The 23,670-nt window shown below is 42.6% G+C and overlaps 1 protein-coding gene across 1 annotated transcript in view; it reads left to right on the forward strand.

Annotated features, from left to right (window-relative positions):
- The first annotated feature begins 465 nt into the window (after window positions 1-465).
- Window positions 466-23,670, forward strand: part of CCDC38 (coiled-coil domain containing 38) — a 42,956-nt gene continuing 19,751 nt past the window's right edge. Inside the window, exons 1-8 of the mRNA XM_030548513.1 lie at window positions 466-532; window positions 837-931; window positions 4,000-4,174; window positions 5,254-5,321; window positions 6,310-6,473; window positions 6,570-6,650; window positions 19,830-20,098; window positions 21,147-21,230. Coding sequence (XP_030404373.1) covers window positions 466-532; window positions 837-931; window positions 4,000-4,174; window positions 5,254-5,321; window positions 6,310-6,473; window positions 6,570-6,650; window positions 19,830-20,098; window positions 21,147-21,230 — 1,003 coding nt within the window. The remainder of the gene's footprint in view (window positions 533-836; window positions 932-3,999; window positions 4,175-5,253; window positions 5,322-6,309; window positions 6,474-6,569; window positions 6,651-19,829; window positions 20,099-21,146; window positions 21,231-23,670) is intronic.

The following is a 23,670-nucleotide window of genomic DNA, read 5'->3' on the forward strand; positions in this document are numbered from 1 at the left end:
TTAAGATTTAGGCACCTAAGTATGGGGTTTAGGCAGCTGAGTAACTTTGTGAATCCTATCCTATGTCCCTGAGCTGTTCCAGGAGTTCTCGCTGGATATTCTGGTAGTCTCGGGTGACACTATTTTGTGCATTAAAATAGAAATTGATGAGAGACCCCACAGTGGTTTGTACTGCTAAAACTGCTTCAATTATACCACAGATATTTTGGGTCCAATGTTCAACAGGTCTCCATATTGTGCTCACAGAAAACTTGCAAGTATACCCATGTATGTGCATAAAACTCAAACCTGTGTTTGTGCATGTTCGTATTTAATTTATGTGCCTTACTACTCAATTTGTCTCTATGCATAGACCAAAAGAAAAGCTGGCCTCAAGTCTTTACCAGATTTAATATTCTAATGCTAATGCTTTTTTATCCATTTTGTCTATTTCAGCAGTTCCCGAAGGAATTTCAGAAAGTAGAGATGGCATCAGAAGACATATTTCCACCACCCCAGTCCCAGACGCCTAGACTTCAGGGCATTCGTTTTGGTAAAAAAATGTTTTGATTAAAAAAATAAACAAATAAACACTATATGTGAATTCTGTGTAATGCTTAACAACTGCAAGAAGGGGTTTATTGTACTCTTAGGGTGACATTCGCAGTACAGCACTTATGAATTATGTATACAGGAGAGGATAGAGTGAAGGGTGCCAAAGTAACGCACACTTTTAATTTCCTGAGTTTGAATCACAAGCTTAATGTTCCACTAAAACAGCTTTTTGGACTGAATTTTACATGGTGGTGGTTTAAAAGGTGTCAGAATATTATTTTTTTCCCTTTCATCTTTTATAGACTATGACACTGATAATCAAAAGAAGACTCCTTTTACAATTGTGGACTGCAAGCCATTTCTTTACAGAGACATTGAGTGTAGGGCCAAAGAAGAGGTATGTGTTTATGTCAGGTTTAATTATCAGAGCCCATGCTAAGTCTAGGTATGTTATTAATTTAAGGTACTTTACCTATAACTGTCAAGTTCCTCTGTTTAGGGGGAAAGGAACTCATTCCACCAAACAAAACGAAGTGGTGAAAAGTCTGCAAATAAATATCCCCAGCTCCCCAGTTTAGTACAATGTGTTAAAAACTTTTATGGTGGTAAACACTGCATTTTAAATTTATTTTAGCTGATGCTGGATGTGTATATGTAATATTTCTGCAGTAGTTTCTCAGAGGAAGTACATGCTTTCAAAAGAGTGGAAAAATCAGGCTGCTCCAGATATAGTCATCCAGTAGCATATTTCTAGAATGTTCAGCCTAAGAGCTGAGGTATTGTTTAGTGGGTGAAGCACAGAACTCAGGGTAACGTATTCTGAGTTGTAGTCCTGACTTTGCCGTAGACTTTCTGTGTGACTTTGAGTAAGTCACATAATAGCTCTGTGCCTCAGTTTCCTTATCTGTAAAATGGCATTCATAATAGTTTCTTCCCATCCCGTTTTATTGTATGGCTAAATTTATTAATATTTGCAAAATAATCTGAGATTCACTCAGACAGGAGGAGACTATGGGAGTCCTGAGAATTGTTTTTTATTAGTGAGTTTTGTTGAATGGTACTTTTAAGCTTGTGTCCTAACTGCAAAGGTATTGTAGGTCACTGACCCATCAGGGCTGACCACAGCCTTTGAGCTCATCTGAATTCAGAAACTGCATTGATTTAACTGAACTTGTTTCTAAATTTCTAGAACTAATCCAGAGAACAAATGCAAATTTGTTATACACTCTTGGACTTCATATTATTTCAGGCCAGTTAGGTTTTGTGTAAAACTTACTTTCTCAGTGTAAAAATTTTTGTCATAACTTCACAAAAGTAAAAATGATGGAACTCTGTGCCCCCTTCCCATTGTGCCCAGAAACTTTGCATGCTTCAGACCCAGCTGAATAGAAAATGAAACATTCTCCCTCAGGCTAGCATTCCAAAGCCACCCCTCATTGCCAAGTTGTCTCATTCGATTTTTTTGTTGGTCCCCCAGTTCCCTACTGATTTAGATCCCAATCAGGGCCAGCTCTAGGCACCAGCATTCCAAGCAGGTGCTTGAGGCGACAGTCTGCAACGGACGGCAGTCCGTGTGTTTTTGCCCCCAAGCAGTGTGTCGAATTGCCACCATGGACGGCGGGGGCAGTCCATGTGCTGTTAGGGCAGCATGTGCGTTTCCGCGGCAGTGACAATTTGGCGGCAGCTTCTGTGTTCAGCTGTCCACGGCAGCGCAGCTTTTGTCTTCCAGCTGAAGACAGGAGCTGCCACCGAATTGCTGCCACCGCAGAAACACACGTGCCACCCTAACGGCACACGGACTGCCCCCGCCGTCTGCGGTGGCAATTCGGAGTGCTGCTTGGGGCATTGAAAACAGTAGAGCCAGCCCTGATCCCAATTCAGAAAGGAACTTAAGCATGTGCCTAACTTTAAATATGTGAGTAGTCATAAGAACAACTATATTGGGTCAGACCAATGGTCCATCTAGCCCAGGATCCTGTCTTCTGACAGTGGCCAAGGCCAGGTGCTTCAGAGGGAATGAGCAGAACAGGTAATCATCAAGTGATCCATCCCTGTCACCCATTCCCAGCTTCTGGAAAATAGAGGCTAGGGACGCTTCAGTTTAGATAATGTTTTTGCATGTCTCAAGGCATGTCTGTACTGCCCCGGAGTTTGGACTAAGTGGGTGCAAATAGCAGTGCGCACCAAAGTGCTGCACTGTAACTGCCCTGTGTTACACTGCCCTGTGTGTACACTGCAGGTGCAAACTTCCTGCATTATTGTGAACTCGGGACCTATAAGTTTGTATTTGCAGAGTCCTCACAGGGGTGTTACAGTGCAGCACTTTGTTGCACACTGCTGTTCACACCCATTTAGTTAGACCTGTGTGCAGTGTAGACATGCCCTCAGTGAAGTCAATGGGAGTACTTATGTGCTTAAGTATCTTGTTGAATCAGGGCTTTTGTGATGTCCTGGTTGCCAGTGATCTGCCCAGCGTAGAATTATAGTTCAAGCTGTTTAACTCCCAGCAACAGATGGTACTTTAGTTGCTTCTCAGCTAGACCTTATAACCTTCTCTGGCTATTCTTAAGAATATGAGGGCTTCAAAAGATTTAAAAAATCCAAACCCAAAAGCTGACCCTAAATAGCTAACACAGAAAACAAAGAAACACACACACACACACACACACACACACACACACACACACACACACACACACACACACACACACACACACACACACACAATTCTTGTGTTTTACTGTGTATTAGCTATATAACATTATAATCAAAGGCCAAAAGAGTTGTTAGGAGTACATGCTACATAATATATGTACTGTAGTGTGTAATCTTGCACTGATGAAATGACCAGTTCTTCGTCTCTAATTTCCGTGTTTCTAATAATAAATAAATTAAATAACTTAAGGAAATTTATGAAAGCTTATTCTTTTAGTGACTTTTATGCAATGTACTTTAAAGATGAGTTCACATAGCATCTTAATTTATATATCTAATACAACTATATGTGTATGAATATTCATAGACATTCTGTTCTTCTGAACTGTTTCAGCAAATGGAAAGAGTGCTTATATATTCAGGGCCATTACTGTGTGCAAGCTAAGGGCCAGATTCTCACCCTTACTCACACTGAGTATCTTCCTCTACCTGTATTGTAGTCCCATTAAGACCAATGAGACTACTTGCAGACTAAGGCCACAGGCCTGCAGACTTACACATGTGCTAGACTTTACCACCATGAGTGGTTTCATTGAAATCAATGGAGCAACTCATAGTAGTAAAGTTAAACACATGCATAAGTCTTTACAGGACTTGGTAATAAATGGAATATGAGTGGCAGAATAGGGCCCTGAGATATTATTTATACAGTGCCGTAGATGTATGGTATTTTACAGAAAGGGAAGTCCCTACCCGAAGAGCTCATAGTGTCATTAATAAACACATTTATCTGAAAATCTGTAAATGCAGGATAAAATAGCTCAACAGAATTTGAAGGTCCATGAAAAGAGCACATTTTCATCACGAGCAAAGTCTCGAGACTCTGTGAGAAAGATGGACTCAGTCATTGAAAGAGAGACCCGGGCTACAATAGATAAAGCGTATATTACTTCTGGTCCCAACTGGGCTCTTACTTTTGCAAAATGTGAGTACACTTTTTTAGCTTTACATTTGGTTATACACATGTCAGAGTTGCTTACCTTCACATTGATTTTCATCTATCATACCACTAAATCTGTCATTTAGGACCAGATTCTGTAACTGGATCCCTGTAACTGGACCCCTGCACTTGCATAGAACCCCATTGATTTCAGTGGCGCTCCATAAAGGCAAAGGGATTTGGTTGCAGGATCTGACTGTTGGGCATGCAGGTCAGTTTTCAGGATTCAGGACAAAGATTTAGACTTGCATCCAAATTTTGAAGAGAGTGCAAATGTTTGCATCCCCATCTCACCACCACCACCACAGTCTGTTACTAATACAGTGGTGCCCAAACTTCCCACCGCTTACCAGTAACAGAATCTGTTTGTGTCTCCTCCCTCCCTTCCATTTCTGCACAGTCATGACTTCCTCAGCAGAAGAGCTTGGGCTGAAGGCAAATCTGGGGGCTGAACTGGGGATGGGGTTAGAGGCAGAGCTGGCTTGGGGGCAGAGAGGAAATGAGGGCAGAGCTGGGCTGGGGGCGGAGCAGGGGGCAGAGTGGAGCTGTGGCTGGGTTGGAGCTGGGCTGGAGGCAGAGAGGGAATGAGGGCAGAGCTGGGCTGGGGGCAGAGCAGGGGGAAGAGTGCAGCTGTGGCTGGGTCAGAGCTGGGCTGGGGGCAAAGTGGGGCTAGGTGGCACTCACTCCCCATCCCCTTTGGGAGCTGACCTGGGCCCCGCCACATCTCCCCCCAATGTTCTTCTGTGCCCCTTGGGGGGGCACGCCCCACATTTTGGGGACCACTGTACTAAGAATTAGTCTGCTGCAAAAAGCAATTCCTTTATGTAATGTGCTGTTTTCAACATTAGAGCATTGGGAAGTCTAGTGAATTAATTCTTTGAAACTAATCCCAGTAAGACTTCTTCTGATGTCATTTTTTTGCTCATCAAATTAAATAAGATATAAAAATGTATTGTAAATCTTTGAATGCAAATGTAATTTATGGGATCTTATACCATGGAATTTGGAGGAATAATAGTAACATCATCAGATTAATTTTAACAACATTTAAATTTTCTTAAAAGGTTGCCAAAGTGACAAACAGTCTTTAACAGATTATATCAAGGAACAGAAGGAGCTGTTTCTGCTACAGGTACCCTAAAATGTTGTTGTTCTTATGGCTGGTGTTTTCTGAAAAATGTAGTGATAAATGCACACTAAGTGAAATAAAAATAGTGCAAGTAACGAGATTAGAATATTTCTGTTTATCTCTAAATCTGAATTTTTGTGATGGTAAGAGGCATCTTGACCTGAGGTTCCACACTAGTCTGCATGTCTAACCCTGCAAACACAGTAAGATTACTCAATGTCATCTAAGTCACTGGAACTACTCGTGTGAGTAAAACTAATTTGCATATTTAAGTATTTAAAGGATTTGTCCCTGAATTTGGTAAAAAAGTTGAGTAAGGCTCACGTTCATCATAATAAAAGTGTATGGATGGGTTGCTTTTTTTCTACAATTACCAATTCAGTGACAAGTCAGGCCTTACTTGGAAGTTTTGCCAAATTGATATCACTGGAGACAGAAATTCTCAGTATATCTGAAGAGCAGATATATCACAGACAACAGTGCAGGTTTTTCCATACTATTAACTTTTAACTTACGTTCAGGCTGCATGCCTCCAGCAGGACTGCAGCTCTGTCCCCTGGGCTGGCGACCAGCATAGAGTCATTTTGCCAGCTTTGTACTGCCCGAGGAACTCCCTTACACTGAGGATAGTCCCTCGGGAAAGCTCTGTTACCTCTAAGGTCTCGTTCTGTTGCCAAAACAGCATAAAGGGGCCTTAGGACAACTGAGAGTCAGGCTTGGTATATGTAGTGTGAGTGAAAAATATAATTATCGGATTCTTGGTTTTGTATTTCTTGACACTGTGTTTAAATCTGTAAACTTAGCATTGAAATAATATATTTTGGCCATTAATTCTGTGGGCCATTATCCTTGTCTGAATTAGGGCAACTATTCCTATCTCTTTGAGCATGTCTTGCTAAGTTTACTTTGCTCCCTGAAATGATGAAATACAAATGCAAAATACATTTGGACAGCATTTTGTACATAACATTTCCCCACTCTGTTTTCCTAGTACACAGTAAAAGTGAAAAAACAAACTATAAAGAAGCTGGAGAAATTAGCAATGCAAGCCGAGAAAGAGGCCAGCTCTGCTGAAGCAAAGCTCCAAGATGATACAATTGCATTTGAGGAATTTCTGAAAGAAAACGACCGAAGTTCTGCAGATGCACTTAAAATGTTAGAATCGCTATTACAGTTAATGTTTGTTTTAATTTTTGATCTACCAAAAACCGTACACTTACATCTCTGTAATATTTCCATGTTACTTTTTAGTGCAGCCCAAGAAACAAAATCTAAAATGGAAATGGCAGCAGATGTAAAGTCTGCTATTAATGAACTCTTCGCTATTAAAAGGTGAGATTTTTATGTTACAAATGTACTCCTCTTTTTATGGTAACAGTGGCACAGATTCTTCTCTTCTGAAGAACACTCTGGGGCAGGGCCGGTGCTACCATTTAGGGAGACTAGGCGGTTGCTTAGGGCGCCAGGATTTGGGGGCACCAAAAAGCGGCGCCCTCCAATTTTTTTTTAAGTGTTTGAGCGGCTGCTACCCTGGGAGGGACAGGGAGTCTGAGCTGCCACCGGCAGCCCAGGGATTCCCCTGGGTCAGTGGGCCGCTGGCAGCCGAGGGATTCCCTTGAGTCAGCGGGCCACTGCCAGCAGCTGGCAGCCCAGGGGTTCCCCTGGGTCAGCGCGCCACCAGCCCAGGGGTTCCCCTGAGTCAGTGCACCGGCAGCCCAGGGATTCCCCTGGGTCAGTGCACCGCCTCCGGCAGCCGGCAGCCCAGGGATTCCCCTGGGTCAGTGCGCTGCCGGCAGCCCGGGGGTTCCACTGCGCAGTCGCTGCTTCGCTTCTCCTGCCTCCCAGGCTTGTGGCGCCAATCAGGTGTTTGGTGCCGCAAGCCTGGGAGGACAATTAGAGCAGGACAGCGTGCTCAGGGAGGACACAGAGCAGAGGTGAGCTAGGGTGGGGAGGTACCGCAGGGCTCCCCGGCCTGGGGGAGCGGCCGCGGGGGGCGCCTCAGGGCAGAGGAGAGCTGCTGCAGGGCTGAGGGGACGCAAGGTGGAAGTTTCGCCTAGGGCGCGAAACTTCCTTGCACCAGCCCTGCTCTGGGGGGAACTAATCTCTGAGTTTCACCCACTGCCAGATTGAGCTGTTCTGTAGGTGCACAGTTTGGGCCTGTCCCCGACACTTGTTGATCCCCATGAAGTGAGTTAAGTGCAGCAGACAGTTTCACAGACCTGTTTTACAGCAGTACATAGTATGATACTGTATCTTCATTCTGACAGACCAAACTCCTTTAAACCAATAACCAAAGATGATAGTGGGGACAAGTGGGGAGCTGGGCAACTGCACCTTCAGACCTGTAGGCTTGCAAAGAGGCAGTAGGCAGTGTCAGGATTTGACCTGGTCAGGTCTGTGAGGAGTGAGGGGGTTCTCTGCCACCCCAATGTCAGGTGCTACTTTGCTAGATTGGATTTCTGTGTGTGTGTGTGTGTGGTGTGGTTTTTTTTTTAGTATTTTATTTGTGTGAACTGTGTATTTAGTAGAGAGTGTGTTGGTGTGCGCACGCGTAAGTATAAGGATTCTCTCAGCTTGGTACATGCACAAGTTTGAGGGTAGGGACATAGTATTGCTAGCAAAGCTGTTAAGATGGTCAAAAGGACAGTCTGCCCTGGATCTAGTTTGTGAATGTTTTCCGCTTACTATGTAAACTTTAGAATTTAGTGTGAAAATTGTCTGAAACAAAAACCCCAAAATGGGTTCATTGTTCTTTTTAACAATGGCTGGCATCCAAGTAGCTCACCAGAATTGAGATCTGTACACAGAATAATGTATGGGGATTTAGTTACTGTTAAATAACCCATCATTAACATACTACCATTCACTTTTGTGGAGTTACAGTAGGGATGAATTTGTCCCTCAGTGCTTCATTTTAAATCAGTCAAAATATTAGTCATTTTGTATAGCTGACTGATAAAAGCTGGAAGATGAAACTACAGGTCAAAAACGTCAGTATAATTTAGTTTTATATAGTTCTTCATTTCACATTGTAAAGCTTTTTGAGAGAACTTTACAAGAAGAGAGGCATCTGAGGATTCCACTCCCCAGGAAGCTGAACCTTCATGGGATGATAAAGGGGAAAGTGAGAAATCCATTCTCATGTTAAAAATGACTCCTATTTACTGAGTAAAGGCCCAAGTGGTCCTAGTTGGTCCTTACACTCCTCACTTGCGTGCAGATGCCCAGGGATCTCAGTCAAGCTACTTCCACAGTGAGGTATTTTTAGCCAGACCTCTCTTTGGTTGTGTGGCCCCCACGCTAGGATGAATAGCATGTTACTTCCTCTCAGTAAACAGCCAGTGGTAACCATGCATGCATAACAAAAATTTAAAAATACAACCAGGAAATGTCATTCACTGATGTGGATAAATTTACGTTTCTGATTTGAGGGGAAAGAGGAAAAATGTTTGCATTGTACCCAGTACAGTGAGTCCCTGACCTGTAGACGCTACTGTAATACAAATATAATGACAATCACGAAGTTCTAGTAATCTCAGCTATATTAGAGTTTCTCCAGGATGGTTGGTTGGAGTCATACAACTACACCTCTACCCTGATATAACGCGACCCGATATAACATGAATTTGGATATAGAGCAGTAAAGCAGTGCTCCGGGGGGGCAGGGCTGCGCACTCCGCTGGATCACAGCAAGTTTGATTTAACGCGGTTTCACCTATAACGTGGTAAGATTTTTTGGCTCCCGAGGACACCTTTATTTTGGGGTAGAGGTATAAGCAGCATAGAAACATGAGTGCTGGCCATAGTGGCATTCTGTAAGGAGGCACATTGGCTTCTCCATTTTGGTATTATCAGATGCCAAGATTAATCAGAACAACAGTTTAGACAGGCCAAGGGCTGGCCTTTCTAGTCACCATTACCTCAGAAAAGCAGGTTTTTTAATTGGTTCCTCTCAGGAGCGGCGCCAGGGTTTCTGACGCCCTAGGCGGACGGCCATTTTGCTGCCCCCCGCGGCCCCGGTGGACTTACCTCAGTCATGCCGGCGAATGGTCCGCTGCTGGAAAGGCTCCAGTGGAGCTGCCACAGTGATGCCGGCGGGCAGTCTGCTGGTCTAAAGGCTCCGGTGGACCTGCTGCACCACCGGAGCCTTTAGACCAGCGCTCTGTCCACCGAAATGACTGCGGCAGCTCCACCTGAGCCTTTCCAGCAGCAGACCGTCCACCAGCATGACTGCGGTAAGTCCACCGGACCCGTGTGCCACCCCCCCCGGCAAAATAGCGCCCCCCCAAAATTCTGGCGCCCTAGGCCATTGCCTAGATCACCTAAATGGTAGCGCCGGGCCTGGTTCCTCTATATGAAAACCACACCACTGATGTTGAGGAAAAGGATATTCTTATACAGTGGTGGATGACCTGCAGTTCATCAAGGTAATCCAATGATGGGCTGCAAGACAGTTTGTTTACATTGATTGTCCTCAGGCATGGCCACCTGCAGCTCCCAGTGGCCATGGTTTGCCGTTTCTGACAAATGGGAGTTGGGGGAAGCAGCATGGGCTGCAGGGATGTGCTCACTGTCGCTTCCTGCAGCTTCCATTGGCCAGTAATGATGAACTGTGCCCACTGGGAGCTGCAGGTGGCCATCTCTGTGAACGGTCAGCGTAAACAAACAGTCTCACAGCCCACCAGCAGATTACCCTGATGTGCTGGTGCAGCCCGCAGGTTACCCACCACTGTTCTTATAGCTTCAGAAATCTTTCTGGTCAAGATAAATTTCTCTTTCCACAATTCCTTGGTCATAGTTCTTCCATTGTTTTGCTCTAACCTTTAGCACTCCTTTGGAAAGTTGTGCCATAAATGGGTATTTCTAGTGCTCTAAAGATATATCTCAAGCATATATGGAGTACACATGCCACTTGTACCCTGTTCATCTCATTCGATCCAAAATGCCAAGGTCTTCAGACAGCGCTGGATTAAGGCATAAACTAACTAAACTAGTTTAGGGCCTCGCAATATGAGGGGCCTCTAAAAAAGAAAAAACTGATTCCATTTCAAATTTTATCAAAATTGGTTGATAAATAAAGGAGATATAGGAAAAGAAGATTCTCTCTAAATATAGACATTTTCATTCAAATATGACAAAATATACACATCTGGCTACACAAATTCCCTTACGCTATCCTGCCCTTACCCTTCACTAATTGTTCATTATTGACAGGCAGGAGGCCAGGGATGAGAAAAAATGATAGTTGCACTTGTAAAATTAGGATTGCTACATATAAGTCTGCTATCAGCCTCCTAAGGCAGCGTTTTGTTGGTCAGCTGCTACTGGTAAAATTCTGACTGTGCCTAGATAACTTTTTAAAATAAATAACTAATCTAATTGCCGATAAAATTGGGAAAAATGTGAGGTTGAAGATGGCAGTGTCATGAAGAGCAATCCTGCCAAGCTCATACTCATATGGGACTCATCCTAGGAGTGACATGATATATAGTGTCCCCCTTGGCTGGTAATAGCCAGAAGGCCGCCATCTTTTGTTTACGGTACAGCACACTCAGTCTTGTAGTGCCTTCGCTCCTGTGTTTTTCGTTTTCTTAAGTGTTAGTGTGTTCTTTCTTCTTTTGATCTGTACATACGTACAATTGTGTATTTTAATGTGCACGTCACACGCTTCACACGCTATCCATGCTTCACATGATTGAGTTTGCAGGTGATCATCTTATGGACTTGGGTTGAGTGGATCTTGAGGAGGATACATTTTTGTTGGCTTCCTGACATCAGTTTCGGGAACCTTCACAGTAAATATCAGAGAGTGCTGACAAAAGGATAAATAGAGGGTTTTGAGAGAAGGGAAGGAAGATATACATATATATCAAAGTATTCTGAGTACTTGGTGAGCAAGTTATTTCTATGTGCTATTAAAGCCTGTAATATGCATTCTATTTTCTTGAATATAGGCTAGTTTTTCTCACTTTCTCAATGCCGGCTAGATTACCAGTTTTTTTTCTGGTAAATTCTTTCTTTCTCTTTCACGCATATAGCTTGTTGTGACTCTGTGTGTCTGAGGTATTTACTCAAGATTAATTAGTGGTCCTGAGGGAGAAAGAGGATAGAAAAACAAACATAAAGAGAGATGTCTGCCTAGAATATTCTGCAAGAAAAGCTATCCGCCCTAAGCCTTCTGTGCATCGAAAGTGACAAACTCCAAAGCTTATCATTTGAGGACATCAGTAATGACTTTGCTCTCCAAAAATCACGGAAGAAAATGTTTTAAATTTCAGTGTTACAATTAATGTGATGTGCAGACAGACGTACTGCAGGTTGTACCACTGCCTTTAAGTAAGCTGGTCTGTGTAACTGTAACTGTGTTTGTGTTGCTGTAGGTATAAAGTTTTCATATCTACTAATTAAGAAATCATAGATGAAAATATGTTAATTTGAAACTTTTATAATTCAAACAGGCATATTGCAAGATGTGTTTTAGTTAGTTAATATTCTATTTTTACAACTTTGCCTTTGCATATATGCAGATATAAAGCTTTAGTGTTTATATGTTCAATATCCTTTCTGTGAAAATAATCAATTAATGTTTTTATGGTATGGGGCCTCTTACATTGGACATAGTTTAGGGCCTCAGAATGTCATAATCTGGCCCTGTCTTCAGATCTCAAAGTTACTACAGGTAACATGTTAAAATACTGCACCAGATGGCATGCTTAGCATCTGGGAAGCTATTCACAGAAGTCCCTAGTGGCATTGGGGAAAAAATATCTGTACCTCATCCGAGGAAGATTTTCAAAGTAAGTTTCCATTCCTTTGCAGAGGTATCCTTCAGTAGGATGTTGCTACTGGTTTAGTTCCCACCTAATTCCTTGCTTTATATGAGAGTAACTTCCTTTCCTGCCTATTATTCTACTATAATAATAATTAAAACACTCATCCTCCTACACTTCTGTGATTCAACTCTTACTGCTTCCCATTATTGATGAATTAGGAGAGAAGCTTTGCAAGAGAATGAGAAATTTCTTATCCTAGTAGTGTTCTTTTTGCTAGGACCTTGTCGCCTCATTCAACTCACTTGGTAGTCTGGTAAATAACCAGAATACAAACAACTTTTTCTCAAAAAGGAGATTTAGACATATAGAATCATAGAACTAGAAGGGACTTCGAGAGGCCAACGAGTCTAGCCCTCTGCACTTGTGTTAGGACTAAGTATTATCTAGATCATTCCTGACAGGTGTTTGTCTAACCTGTTCTTAAAAATCTCCAGTGATGGAAATTCCACAACCTCCCTAGGCAATTTATTCCAGTGCTTAACCACTCTGACAGTTAGTAAGTTTTTCCTAATGTCCAGCCTAAACCTCTCTTGCTTCAATTTAAGCCCATTGGTTCTTATCCTTTCCTTGGATTTTAAAAAAAAACAAATTTTCTTACTCTTCCTTGTAAAAATCTTTTACATACTTAAAAACTGTTATCATGACCCCTCTCAGTCTTCTCTTTTCCAGACTAAACAAACCCAATTTTTTCAATCTTCCCTCATACCTCATGTTTTCTAGATCTTTACTGATTTTTGTTGCTCTTCTCTGGACTCTCTCCAATTTTGTCAACATCCTTCCTGAAATGTAGCACCCAGAACTGGACACAATACTCCAGTTGAGGCCTAATCAGCACAGAGTAGAGCGGAAGAATGACTTCTTGTGTCTTGCTTACAACACTACTGCTAATACATCCATGAAGTATGTTTGCTTTTTTTGCAACAGTGATACACTGTTGACTCATATTTAGCTTGTGGTCCACTATGACCCTCAGATCCCTTTCCGCAGTACTCCTTCCTCAGCAGTCATTTCCCATTTTGTATGTGTGCAGCTGATTGTTCCTTCCTAAACAGAGTACTTTGCATTTGTCCTTATTGAATTTCATCCTTTTTACTTCAGACCATTTCTCCAGTTTGTCCAGATCATTTTGAATTTTAATCCTTGTGACGTTGCACCTTATATGATTTTATGAAAATATGCTGTTGAGTGTGAATATAAGGTAACTGGAATATGCTTCATGCAAAAGGTCTCTTGTAAGGTATCATTACAAAGCTTATAATCTACTGAATGTGGTCATCCTGTTTGTTTGAATGTATCATTCTTGTATCTGAAACTAGAAATATGAAATATAAGAAATATAACTCTGAGGTCCAGAGACGGGCTACTAGGATGATCCGAGGAATGGAAAACCTGCCTTATGAAAGGAGACTCAAAGAGCTTGGCTTGTTTAGCCTGGCCAGAAGAAGGCTGCGGGGGGATATGCTTGCTCTATATAAATATATCAGAGGGGTTAACGTTAGGGAGGGAGAGGAATTATTTAAGTTTAGTACTAATGTAGGCACGAGGACGAATGGGTACAAACTGGATATTAGGAAGTTTAGACTTGAAATTAGATGAAGGTTTCTAACCATTAGGGGAGTGAAGTTTTGGAACAGCCTTCCGAGGGAAGTAGTGGGGGCAAAAGACTTATCTGGCTTCAAGACTAAACTTGATAAGTATATGGAGGGGATGTTATGATGGGATAGTTTAATTTGGGCAATTGATCTTGGATTATCACCAGATAAGTCTGCTCAGTGGTTTGCGGGGAGATGTTGGATGGGATGGGAACTGAGTTACTGCAGAGAATTCCTTCTTGGGTGCTGGCGGGTGAGTCTTGCCCACATGCTCAGGGTTTAGCTGATCGCCATATTTGGGGTCGGGAAGGAATTTTCCTCCAGGGCGGATTGGCAGGGGCCCTGGAGGTTTTTCGCCTTCCTCTGCAGCGTGGGGCATGGGTCGCTTGCTGGTGGATTCTCTGCAGTTTGAGGTCTTCAAACCAGTTTTGAGGATTTCAATAACTCAGTCCTGGGTTAGGGGTTGTTATAAAAGTGGATGGGTAGGGTTCTGTGGCCTGCCTTGTGCAGGAGGTCAGACTAGATGATCATATTGGTCCCTTCTGACCTATGAGTCTATGAGATGTCTATGAGATGTCTATTATGCAAAGTATAGGCTATTAATGGTGGTTAGGAATCTTGATGGCTCCCATTGACCAGAACAATTAACTGTAGATGGCTCTGTTTTACTTGTAAATCTTCCTGTATACGTGTGTGCTGGCAAGTGGGTAATAAAGTCTTACAGTGACGTGATCATGTCACCTGAGCTGGAATCCATCTTTAACCTGGTGATTTTTCATTTAGAAGGAGGGGTGGGAACCCAGAAAGGAACAAAAGATTCCCACCTTATGCAAAAGATATATAAGTGGGTGGAACAGAACAAAGGGGACTGCAGTCATGGGAAATCCCCTAGCTACCACCTGAGCTGGAACAAGAGCTGTACTAGGGAAAGGATTGTGTCCAGACTAGGAAGGCATCCAGTCTATGAAAGAAACTTATTGAAACATCTCTGAGGGTGAGATTTTATCTGTATTCAGTTTTATTACTGTTTTAGGCTTAGATTTGTGTGTTTTGTTTTATTTTACTTGGTAATTCACTTTGTTCTGTCTGTCATTACTTGGAACCACTTAAATCCTACTTTTTGTATTTAATAAAATCACTTTTTACTTATAAATTAACCCAGAGTACGTATTAATACCTGAGGGGGGGGGGGAAACAGCTGTGCATGTCTCTCTATCAGTGTTATAGAGGGCGAACAATTTATGAGTTTACCCTGCATAAGCTTTATACATAGTAAAATGGATTTATTTGGGGTTTGGACCCCATTGGGAGTTGGGCATCTGAGTGTTAGGAATAGGAACACTTCTTAAGTTGCTATCACTTAAGCTTGCCGTTTGTGGGACATGGTTCAGACCTGGGTCTGTGTTTGTGGCCGGCAAGCATGTCTGGCATAACCAGGCAGGGCTCTGGAGTCCCAAGCTAGAAGGGAAAGCAGGGGCAGAAGTACTCTTGGCACATAAGTTGGCAGCTCCAGTGGGGGTTCTGTGATCCAACCCATCACAATCCTATCCTCCAAAGCACTTGCAACTCCTCCCAGTTTGGTATCGTCCGCAAACTTTAGAAGTGTACTCTGTATGCCATTATCTAAATCATTGATGAAGATATTGAATAGAACCAGACTCAGAGCTGATCCCTGTGGGACCCCACTTGTTATGCCTTTCCAGCATGACTCTGAATCACTGATAACTACTCTCTAGGAACAGTTTTCCAACCAGTTTTGCACCCATCTTATAGTAGCTCCATCTAGGTTGCATTTCCCTGGTTTGTTTGTGATAAGGTCAGGCAAGACAGTATCAAAAGCTTTACTAAAGTCAAGATATACCATATTTACTGCTTTCCGCCATCCACAAAGTTTGTTACCCTGTCAAAGAAAGCTATCAGGTTGGTTTGACATGATTTGTTTTTGACAAATCCATGCTGACTGTTACTTATCACCTTATTATCTTCTAGATGTTTGCAAATTGATTGCTTAATTATTTACTATATTATTTTTCCAGATACAGAAGTTAAACTGATTGGTCTGTAATTCCCCGAGTTGTCCTTATTTCCCTTTTTATAGATTGGCACTATATTTGCCCTTTTCCAGTCTTCTGGAATCTCTCCTGTCTTCCATGACTTTTCAAATATAATCACTAATGGCTCAGATATCTCCTCAGTCAGCTCCTTGAGTATTCTAGGATGCATTTCATCAGGCCCTGGTGATTTGGAGACATCTAATTTGTCCAAGTAATTTTTAACTTGTTCATTCCCTATTTTAATCTCTTCTGATCCTACCTCATTTTCATTGGCATTCACTATGTTAGACATCCAATCATCACCAACTTTCTTGATGAAAACCGAAACAAGTAAGTCATTAAGCACTTCTGCCATTTCCACATTTTCTGATATTATTACCCTTCCCGCCCCCCCAATTGAGTAACGGGCGTATCCTGTCCTTAGTCTTCCTCTTGCTTCTAATGTATTTATAGAATGTTTTCTTGTTACCCCTTATGTCTCTAGCTAGTTTGATCTCAATTTATGCCTAGGCCTTTCTAATTTTGTCCCTACATACTGTGGTGTTTGTTTATATTCATCCTTTGTAATTTGACCCTAGTTTCCTCTTTTTGTAGGACTCTTTTTTGATTTTTAGATCATTGAAGATCTCCTGGGTAAGCCAGGGCAATCTCTTGCCATTCTTCCTGTTTTTTCTATACAGTGGGATAGTTTGCTCTTGTGCCCTTAATAATGTCTCTTTTAAAAGCTGCCAACTGTCTTCTCTTGTTTTTCCCCTTAGACTTGCTTCCCATGGGATCTTACTTACCAACTCCCTGAGTGTGCTAAAGTCTGCCTTCTTGAAATCCATTGTCTTTATTTTGTCATGAACTCTATCATTTTATGATCACTTTCACCCAAGCTGCCTTCCACTTTCAAATTCTCAATAAGTTCATCGATTCATAGACTCTAGGACTGGAAGGGACCTCGACAGGTCATCGAATTCAGTCCCCTGCCCTCATGGCGGGACCAAATACTGTCTACACCATCCAGAGGTGAAAGTAAGCCGGTACGGGCCAGTACAGAGGACCGGTAAGAAAAGGAGACTGCCTGAGGGAGGGAGAAGCCTGCCCCCTGCATAAAAATAGTTTAAACTCAGCTGTTCCCTGAGCGGTTCAGCACCCGGGGTTAGGAGCAGTTTCTGGCATCCTTGTTAATTTCACTCACAGTAGCTGGGGGAAGGGGGGAGGGTGTGTTTGACCATGGCAGGGGCAGTCCATTTCTGCCCCCAGGATGAGGGGATCTCTCCAATACTAATATACACAACAAATACAAGCATTTGGCTGCACAGCTTAAATCCAGAGCTAATAAAAGCAGGTGGAAGGGGAAAACTTCCTGTCACACTGGTTTCTCATCTCCTCCCTCCCCCTCCTCCAACCAGGCTGCAGACGAGGCTCTGCATTCCTCCCCTGCTACTCCCCCGAGCAGGGGTTCTCCTCTAGGCTCTAGCTTGCAGTAGGGAGACTGGCTGAGATGCCTGCTGCTGCTGCCTGCATAAGAACAGTTTAAACTCAGCTGTTCCCTGCGCAGTTCAGCCCCCAGGGTTGGGAGCTGTTTCTGGCATCCTTATTGATTTCACTCCCAGTTGCTGTTGGGGGTGGGGTGGGGGGGTGACCATGGCAGGGACAGTTCTTTTCTGCTGCCGGGATGAGGGGATCTCCTATACACAAAAAACACAATCAAAATCAGGAACTATTTCCAAGTTCAAATCTATCCCATTCCCTCCCCAGCAGAGGATCATGGTTGTGGTGTCCAAACTGCTTGCAGATCCTCTTTGAAATGTTACTGAACCACGCAGGGAACAGCTGAGTTTAAACTGTTCTTATGCAGGAGGCAGGCTTCTCCCTCCCTCCCTCAGCCAGTCTCCCTGTTCTCTGCTGCAAGCTAGAGGGAAGCCCCTGCAGCTGCTGAGTGCCAGGCAAGGAGAAAGCATGGAGCCTAGTGTCAGCAGCCTGACTGGAGGAGGAGGGAAGACGCAGAGAAAAATGTGACAGTGAGTTTTCACTTTTTCAGGCTTATTCCAATAGTAAAGTTTTATTACAGACAGTACTTGTAGTAGTAAAAGTAGCTTTATTTTCTCATCTATGTCATGCAATGGGAGGGATCCATGAAGTACGTAGGAGAGGTGGATTGCTTGCGATTGGACCATATGGGTAAGAAATGTAAATTACTTTCACTCCTGCCCAAACCCCAGGGCTCCCAGCCACCTCTGCAGCTAGTAGCTCCGGGGATGATTTAAAGGGCCCAGCTCTTAGCTTCAGCCAAATCCCTGAGCCCTTTAAATCCTGAATAAAAAGGCCCAGGATTTAAAGGCCCCACCTCTTCCGATAGAAGCCACGCCTCTTCCAGTTGAGGCCCCTCCCCCTCTGCAGGACTCTGGAGTACCGGTAAGTCCTTTAAGTTACTTTCACTCCTGATACCATCCCTGATAGACATTTATCTTACCTATTCTTAAAGATCTCCAGAGATGGAGATTCTACAACCTCCCTAGGCAATTTATTCCAGTGTTTAACCACCCTGAAGGAACTTTTTCCTAATGTCCAACCTAAACCTCCCTTGCTGCAGTTTAAGCCCATTGCTTCTTGTTCTATCCTTAGAGGCTAAGGTGAACAAGTTCTCTACCTCCTCCTTATGACACCCTTTTAGATACCTGAAAACTGCTATATGTCCCTTCTCAGTTTTCTCTTTTCCAGGACTAAACAAACCCAATTCTTTCAGCCTTCCTTCATAGGTCATGTTCTCAAGACCTTTAATCATTCTTGTTGCTCTTCTCTGGACCCTCTCCAGTTTCTCCACATCTTTCTTGAAATGCGGAGCCCAGAACTGGACACAATACTCCAGTTTAGGCCTAACCAGCGCAGAGTAGAGCGGAAGAATGATTTCTCTTGTCTTGCTCACAACACACCTGTTAATGCATCCAAGAATCACCTTTGCTTTTTTTGCAACAGCATCACACTGTTGACTCATATTTAGCTTGTGGTCCACTATAACCCCTAGATCCCTTTCTGCCATACTCCTTCCTGGACAGTCTCTTCTCATTCTGTATGTGTGAAACTGATTGTCCTTCCTAAGTGGAGCACTTTGCATTTATCTTTATTGAACTTCATCCGGTTTACCTCAGACCATTTCTCCAATTTGTCCAGATTGGACAAAGTTCCTCCCTATTTGTCAATATCAAATCTAGAACAGCCTCTCCCCTAATAGCTGTCTCCACCTTCTGAAATAAAAAATTGTTTCCAATACATTCCAAAAACTTATTAGATAATATGTGCCCTGCTCTGTTATTTTCCTAAGAGATGTCTAGGTAGTTGAAGTCCCCCATCACCACCAAGTCCTGTGCTTTGGATGATTTTTTAGTTGTTTAAAAAAAAGCCTCATCCACCTCTTCTTCCTGGTTAGGTGGTCTGTAGTAGATCCCTACCATGACATCTTGGTTTTTACCCCTTTTATAATTTTATTGGGGTTAATATATCAGGAAGTTCTCTAAATACTAATAAATCAGTTGCTGGAGTGTTTCTTTTGCTCTGGAAGAACTCTTCTAATGGCATGGTGGCCTGACCTAAAGGGTGGTGCTTAGTCCTACAGTATGCAGCAACAACACTGGACCACTCCAAATTGCTTAGAGTGGGGGGACATTAACACATTAGAGATAAATGAGGAGAGAGATGGTTAGCAGAAAGAAAATGATCAGGTAAGAAATTCTCATTCACTTTCCTGAGAGATCAGCAGAAAGAACATGTGTTTAGTGTTTCATTGAAAGGCTGTGAACAGTTCAACACACCTTTTTAGTTCTGCACCATAGTATCTATAATAAGTATGAGTCCATATGCTGAGGAGGAACTTTGAAGTCACCTCCTGATCCAGATGTGAGAGGGTTTCTCAGTAACCGACATTTTGAAAAATGCCAGTGTAATATGTGACTAAGATAATGTCATTTAAGCTGATATAATTTAAACTTTACATTTTTTGTATATCTGCTTGTATATTAACTGTATACTCTTAACATATTTTTGTAGTGAAATTGCAAATGCCGAATTCCTTCTCATGGAGAGTTTATATTATGAAGATTTTTTGATGAAACTTTCTCCTAAAGAATGGCAAGAAGAACAGAGAACAAAAAAGTTGAAAGCAAGAATAGACAAACAGAGAGAAAGAGAGATCATGCAGAGAGAAATGATTACATGTGCTTTCACTCCACACCAAGAAAAAGAAAGTGCATGCAAAGAGAAGATAAGTTCTTCAATTCCATGCCAACCACGCCACGGTTCTATTTTTTTAAAGCAAAGTATGTATCTGAAAATATAAAGCACAATCTATATAAATGTGATTAAGGCTGAAAATTTAAACACACACAAGTCAGGACTTTCAAAAATGAAGTGATCAGATGCTGATTCCCTTTCAGCGTTGCCAACTCTCGTAATTTTACCACAAGTCTCGCAATGTTGGTGGTTTTTTCCCTTAAAACCCTAGCTTCTGGAATCCACAGATTGTGTGAGAGCTCAGCTTTCAGTTTTTAAAAAAGTAAGTTTCTAGCCCTCATGGTTACAGAGAAAAGCCTGAAAAAAAATGAAGCAAGTGCACCTTAAAGACTCAAAAACCAGAAGACAAATAAAAAGAACCCCAAATTTATTAACTCTTTTTTAAAAAAATTCATGATTTTTAAGCCAGTCTCATGATTTTGAGGTCTTGACTCATGATTTTTGAACATGTAAGGTTGGCAATTCGAGGTAAATAATGTGGCTGACATAAGCCCCCATTAGTGAGTTGCATCTTTTGAAGCCAGTTTAGGCTAGCTTCCTAACATGAATGTTTATTTTCTTCTAGATGCCTCACTTAGGCCTTGTTTATATTAAAAGTTTAATTAAAGGTGTATTTTTAAATTGATTTAGTTAAAGCAGTGGAAACCTCTATGTGGATACTCAAATTAATTTAAGCCTGTCTTGCACTGATTTAGCTTAAACTGGTAAGGAATCTTCTAAATCAAGTTTTAATCAGTATAAGAAGTGTCTACATGGGTTTGCACCAGTTAAGCTAAATCAAATTAAAAACTGATTTTAGCTTAACTAGCGCAAGTTTCTTGTGCAGACAAGACCTTACTGTTAAAGGCCATTTCCCGTATTACTATTTGTTTTTCCCTGTAGCAGTTGGAAGAGCTTTCTTGGTTTAGCTGTACCTCAGATAAAAAGTTCCTTTACGTTATTCTTTATTTAGATCCCATTATATTCTCCACTTGCTTTCACAGTAAATCAGAGCAGTAACTTTGTTGTTACTGTCAGTCAAGCCACATTTCTTTTAGTAAAACTCTTCAGTTCTAGTGCTGTTTATATCTTTAGATAGACTCTATGCAGCAAGTACAGACAGGCGCGTCAGCTCCTTTGAGAAAAGTGCTGGACACAATAGGAAAGCATCAGCTCTAAGTGCGAGTTGTCACCAGAGAACAGCGGTGCATGATAACAAAGGTATGAGGTCTATGCAGTAGGGTGGGGAAGGTATTCCTGTTCACTGATGGTAAAATTCACACAGTCATAGGGAGTTCATGGAAGGTCCTCCCCTTAGTAGGGTTGTGTCTGTGAGGAGCAGGGGCAGAGGGTGCACAGATGAAGCAGCCAGACATATGAGTGCACACTACAAAATTAAGTCAACCTAAGTGAAACAGTGATTGCAGTACTTACTGTGGTGCTTCCTGTCCACACTATACCCCCTCTGTCAGTGGTGTGTGTCTTCACCAGAAATACTTCCACCAGCTTAATGGTGTGGGGCACTGACAGCTGCGGTTCCCACCCCTACCCTGGGGTGGGGAGCTCCAGTTGTGAGCCTCACGTGGAGCTTACAGCTCAGACTGTCAGCCCCAGGGAGGGTGGGGGTGTCTCCAGCTTTGAGCCCTGCATGAGGTTGACAGCCAAAAACAGGCGAAGTAACACATTGTCAACACGACACACTGTCACCTGACTACCTCCACCTAAGGGCTACATTGCTTGCAAAAGTGGAGTTATGAGGTCAGTGTAGCGGGCGATTTATGTCGGTGGGAGCAACGTCTACCTTACTTCTTATGATGGCTTTATGTTGACCTAACTCTGTAGTGAAGACCAGGCCTCAGTTTCAAATAGCCTGACACAGAAGAGCCTATTGGGGCAAGGCAGGTAAAGGACCACTAGATTGGTGCTTATGCTGATCCAGTCTCACTGCACCCTTTCATAGGAGTTAGAAGGGGCTGTAGTCACTGTTCAGTGGCCATAGAAATTATGCACTGTACCTCTGTTGCCCAGCTGCAGGTTTGGGTATGGATTCCATCCTTTCCCTCCCTGCTGCTGTTGCGGAATTCCCAACACAAAGCCTGACTGTTTAGACCAAATGTGGCCACCGTGGCCACATGCAACAGCCTCCTGGGTGGTGGTGGGGGGCAAAACATTGCCCCTCCCCCATGTTGTTCCTCTTTGCACTGCTCTGTACCACCTCTGGAGAGACAGTTAATTTAGCTGTCCCATCACAGGCACCTTCACCTGATACTGGTCTGGCTCCAGATGTTCACCGACAAAATTTTCATTCAGTCATCATACTTCTCCTGGTGTGAATAATCACAACAAACTCTTGGGCCTTCATCCACAAGTCATCTTAATATTAAGTTGTTGATTTAAATGGCCACCTCTGTAGTCTAGGTACTGGTATTCCTGCAAGTAGGGAAGAAACTTGAGGAAATGCCCTATAGTGGAAGGAATCTCTTCTTTTGGTGGGGGTGGAAGAAAGAGAGGGCAAGATTTCCTCAGATGATCAGACTGGGGAAACTAGAACTCAAGTTGCCTCTGATGTACCCCAAAATAGAGGATTGCTATCTCCTCTTTGCAATTATGGTATAGGAAACAGAGAGTTATGATTGTATCCTGACTCTTATTCCTCAAATGAACCCCTAAGGAATTAAGATACTATTTTCACAAAATCATAGATTATAAAGCCAGAAAGGACAATTGTGGTCCTGTAGTTTGGCTGCCTGTATAACACAGGACTTCTCTGAATTAATTCCCATTTGAATGAGAGCATATCTTTTGGAAAAACATCCAATCTTGATTTTAAAATTTTCCGGGTTGGAGAATCCATCTCAAGTCTTGGTAAATTGTTTTGAGGGTGAATTACCCTCACAGTTAAAAATTTGTGCTTCATTCTGAGTTTGTGTTTAGTTTCAGCTTCCATCCATTGGATCTTGTTATACTTTGTCCCCTAGATTGAAAAGCCCTCGGTTATCAAATTTCTGTTCCCCATGTAGGTTCTTACTGTCACAGTTAAGGCCAACTGCACCTGTATTTCAGTAGTTCAGCAAGGGAATCCACTCTTGGCTTTCAGCACCCCGGCTGTTGCTTCTCTTGGGTGGAGACACCAGTCTCTCTTCCTTCGCCCAGGGCATTCCCAGGCTGGACAGTTCCCTGCCTCCACTCTGTCATTCCCAGCACCGACAGATGCCCTAGGACACTTGCTTGCTTTCTCTTCAAATACAGAGAACAGTGCAATTGCTACACATATAAGTTACCACATAGTATTTTCTAAGCAAACCCATTTTTCTCAAGGTAAGAAACATTACAGAGAAAACATTAAAAACAGTAAGAGAACATACATGCATGGTAATAAGCTTACCAGAGTTCATCCCGACTCTCACATGGGTTCTGACAAGTGCAGTCTTTTAATACCCATTCTAGGGGCGTCCTTGTGGTTATAAGTTCAGAGCTTCAGTACAGAACAAGCATCCTCATAACACGTTCAGTTCCCTTATTATATGGTTCGAGTCTTTGAACTGGAGTCTCAGGAACCAGGTAGTTAGTACACAAAGAATCTCCCCCCAGGGCATATCTTCAAAAGGATGGCTTTGTA

This window comes from Gopherus evgoodei, chromosome 1 (genome assembly GCF_007399415.2).
Source record: "Gopherus evgoodei ecotype Sinaloan lineage chromosome 1, rGopEvg1_v1.p, whole genome shotgun sequence".
Lineage (NCBI taxonomy): Eukaryota > Metazoa > Chordata > Testudines > Testudinidae > Gopherus > Gopherus evgoodei.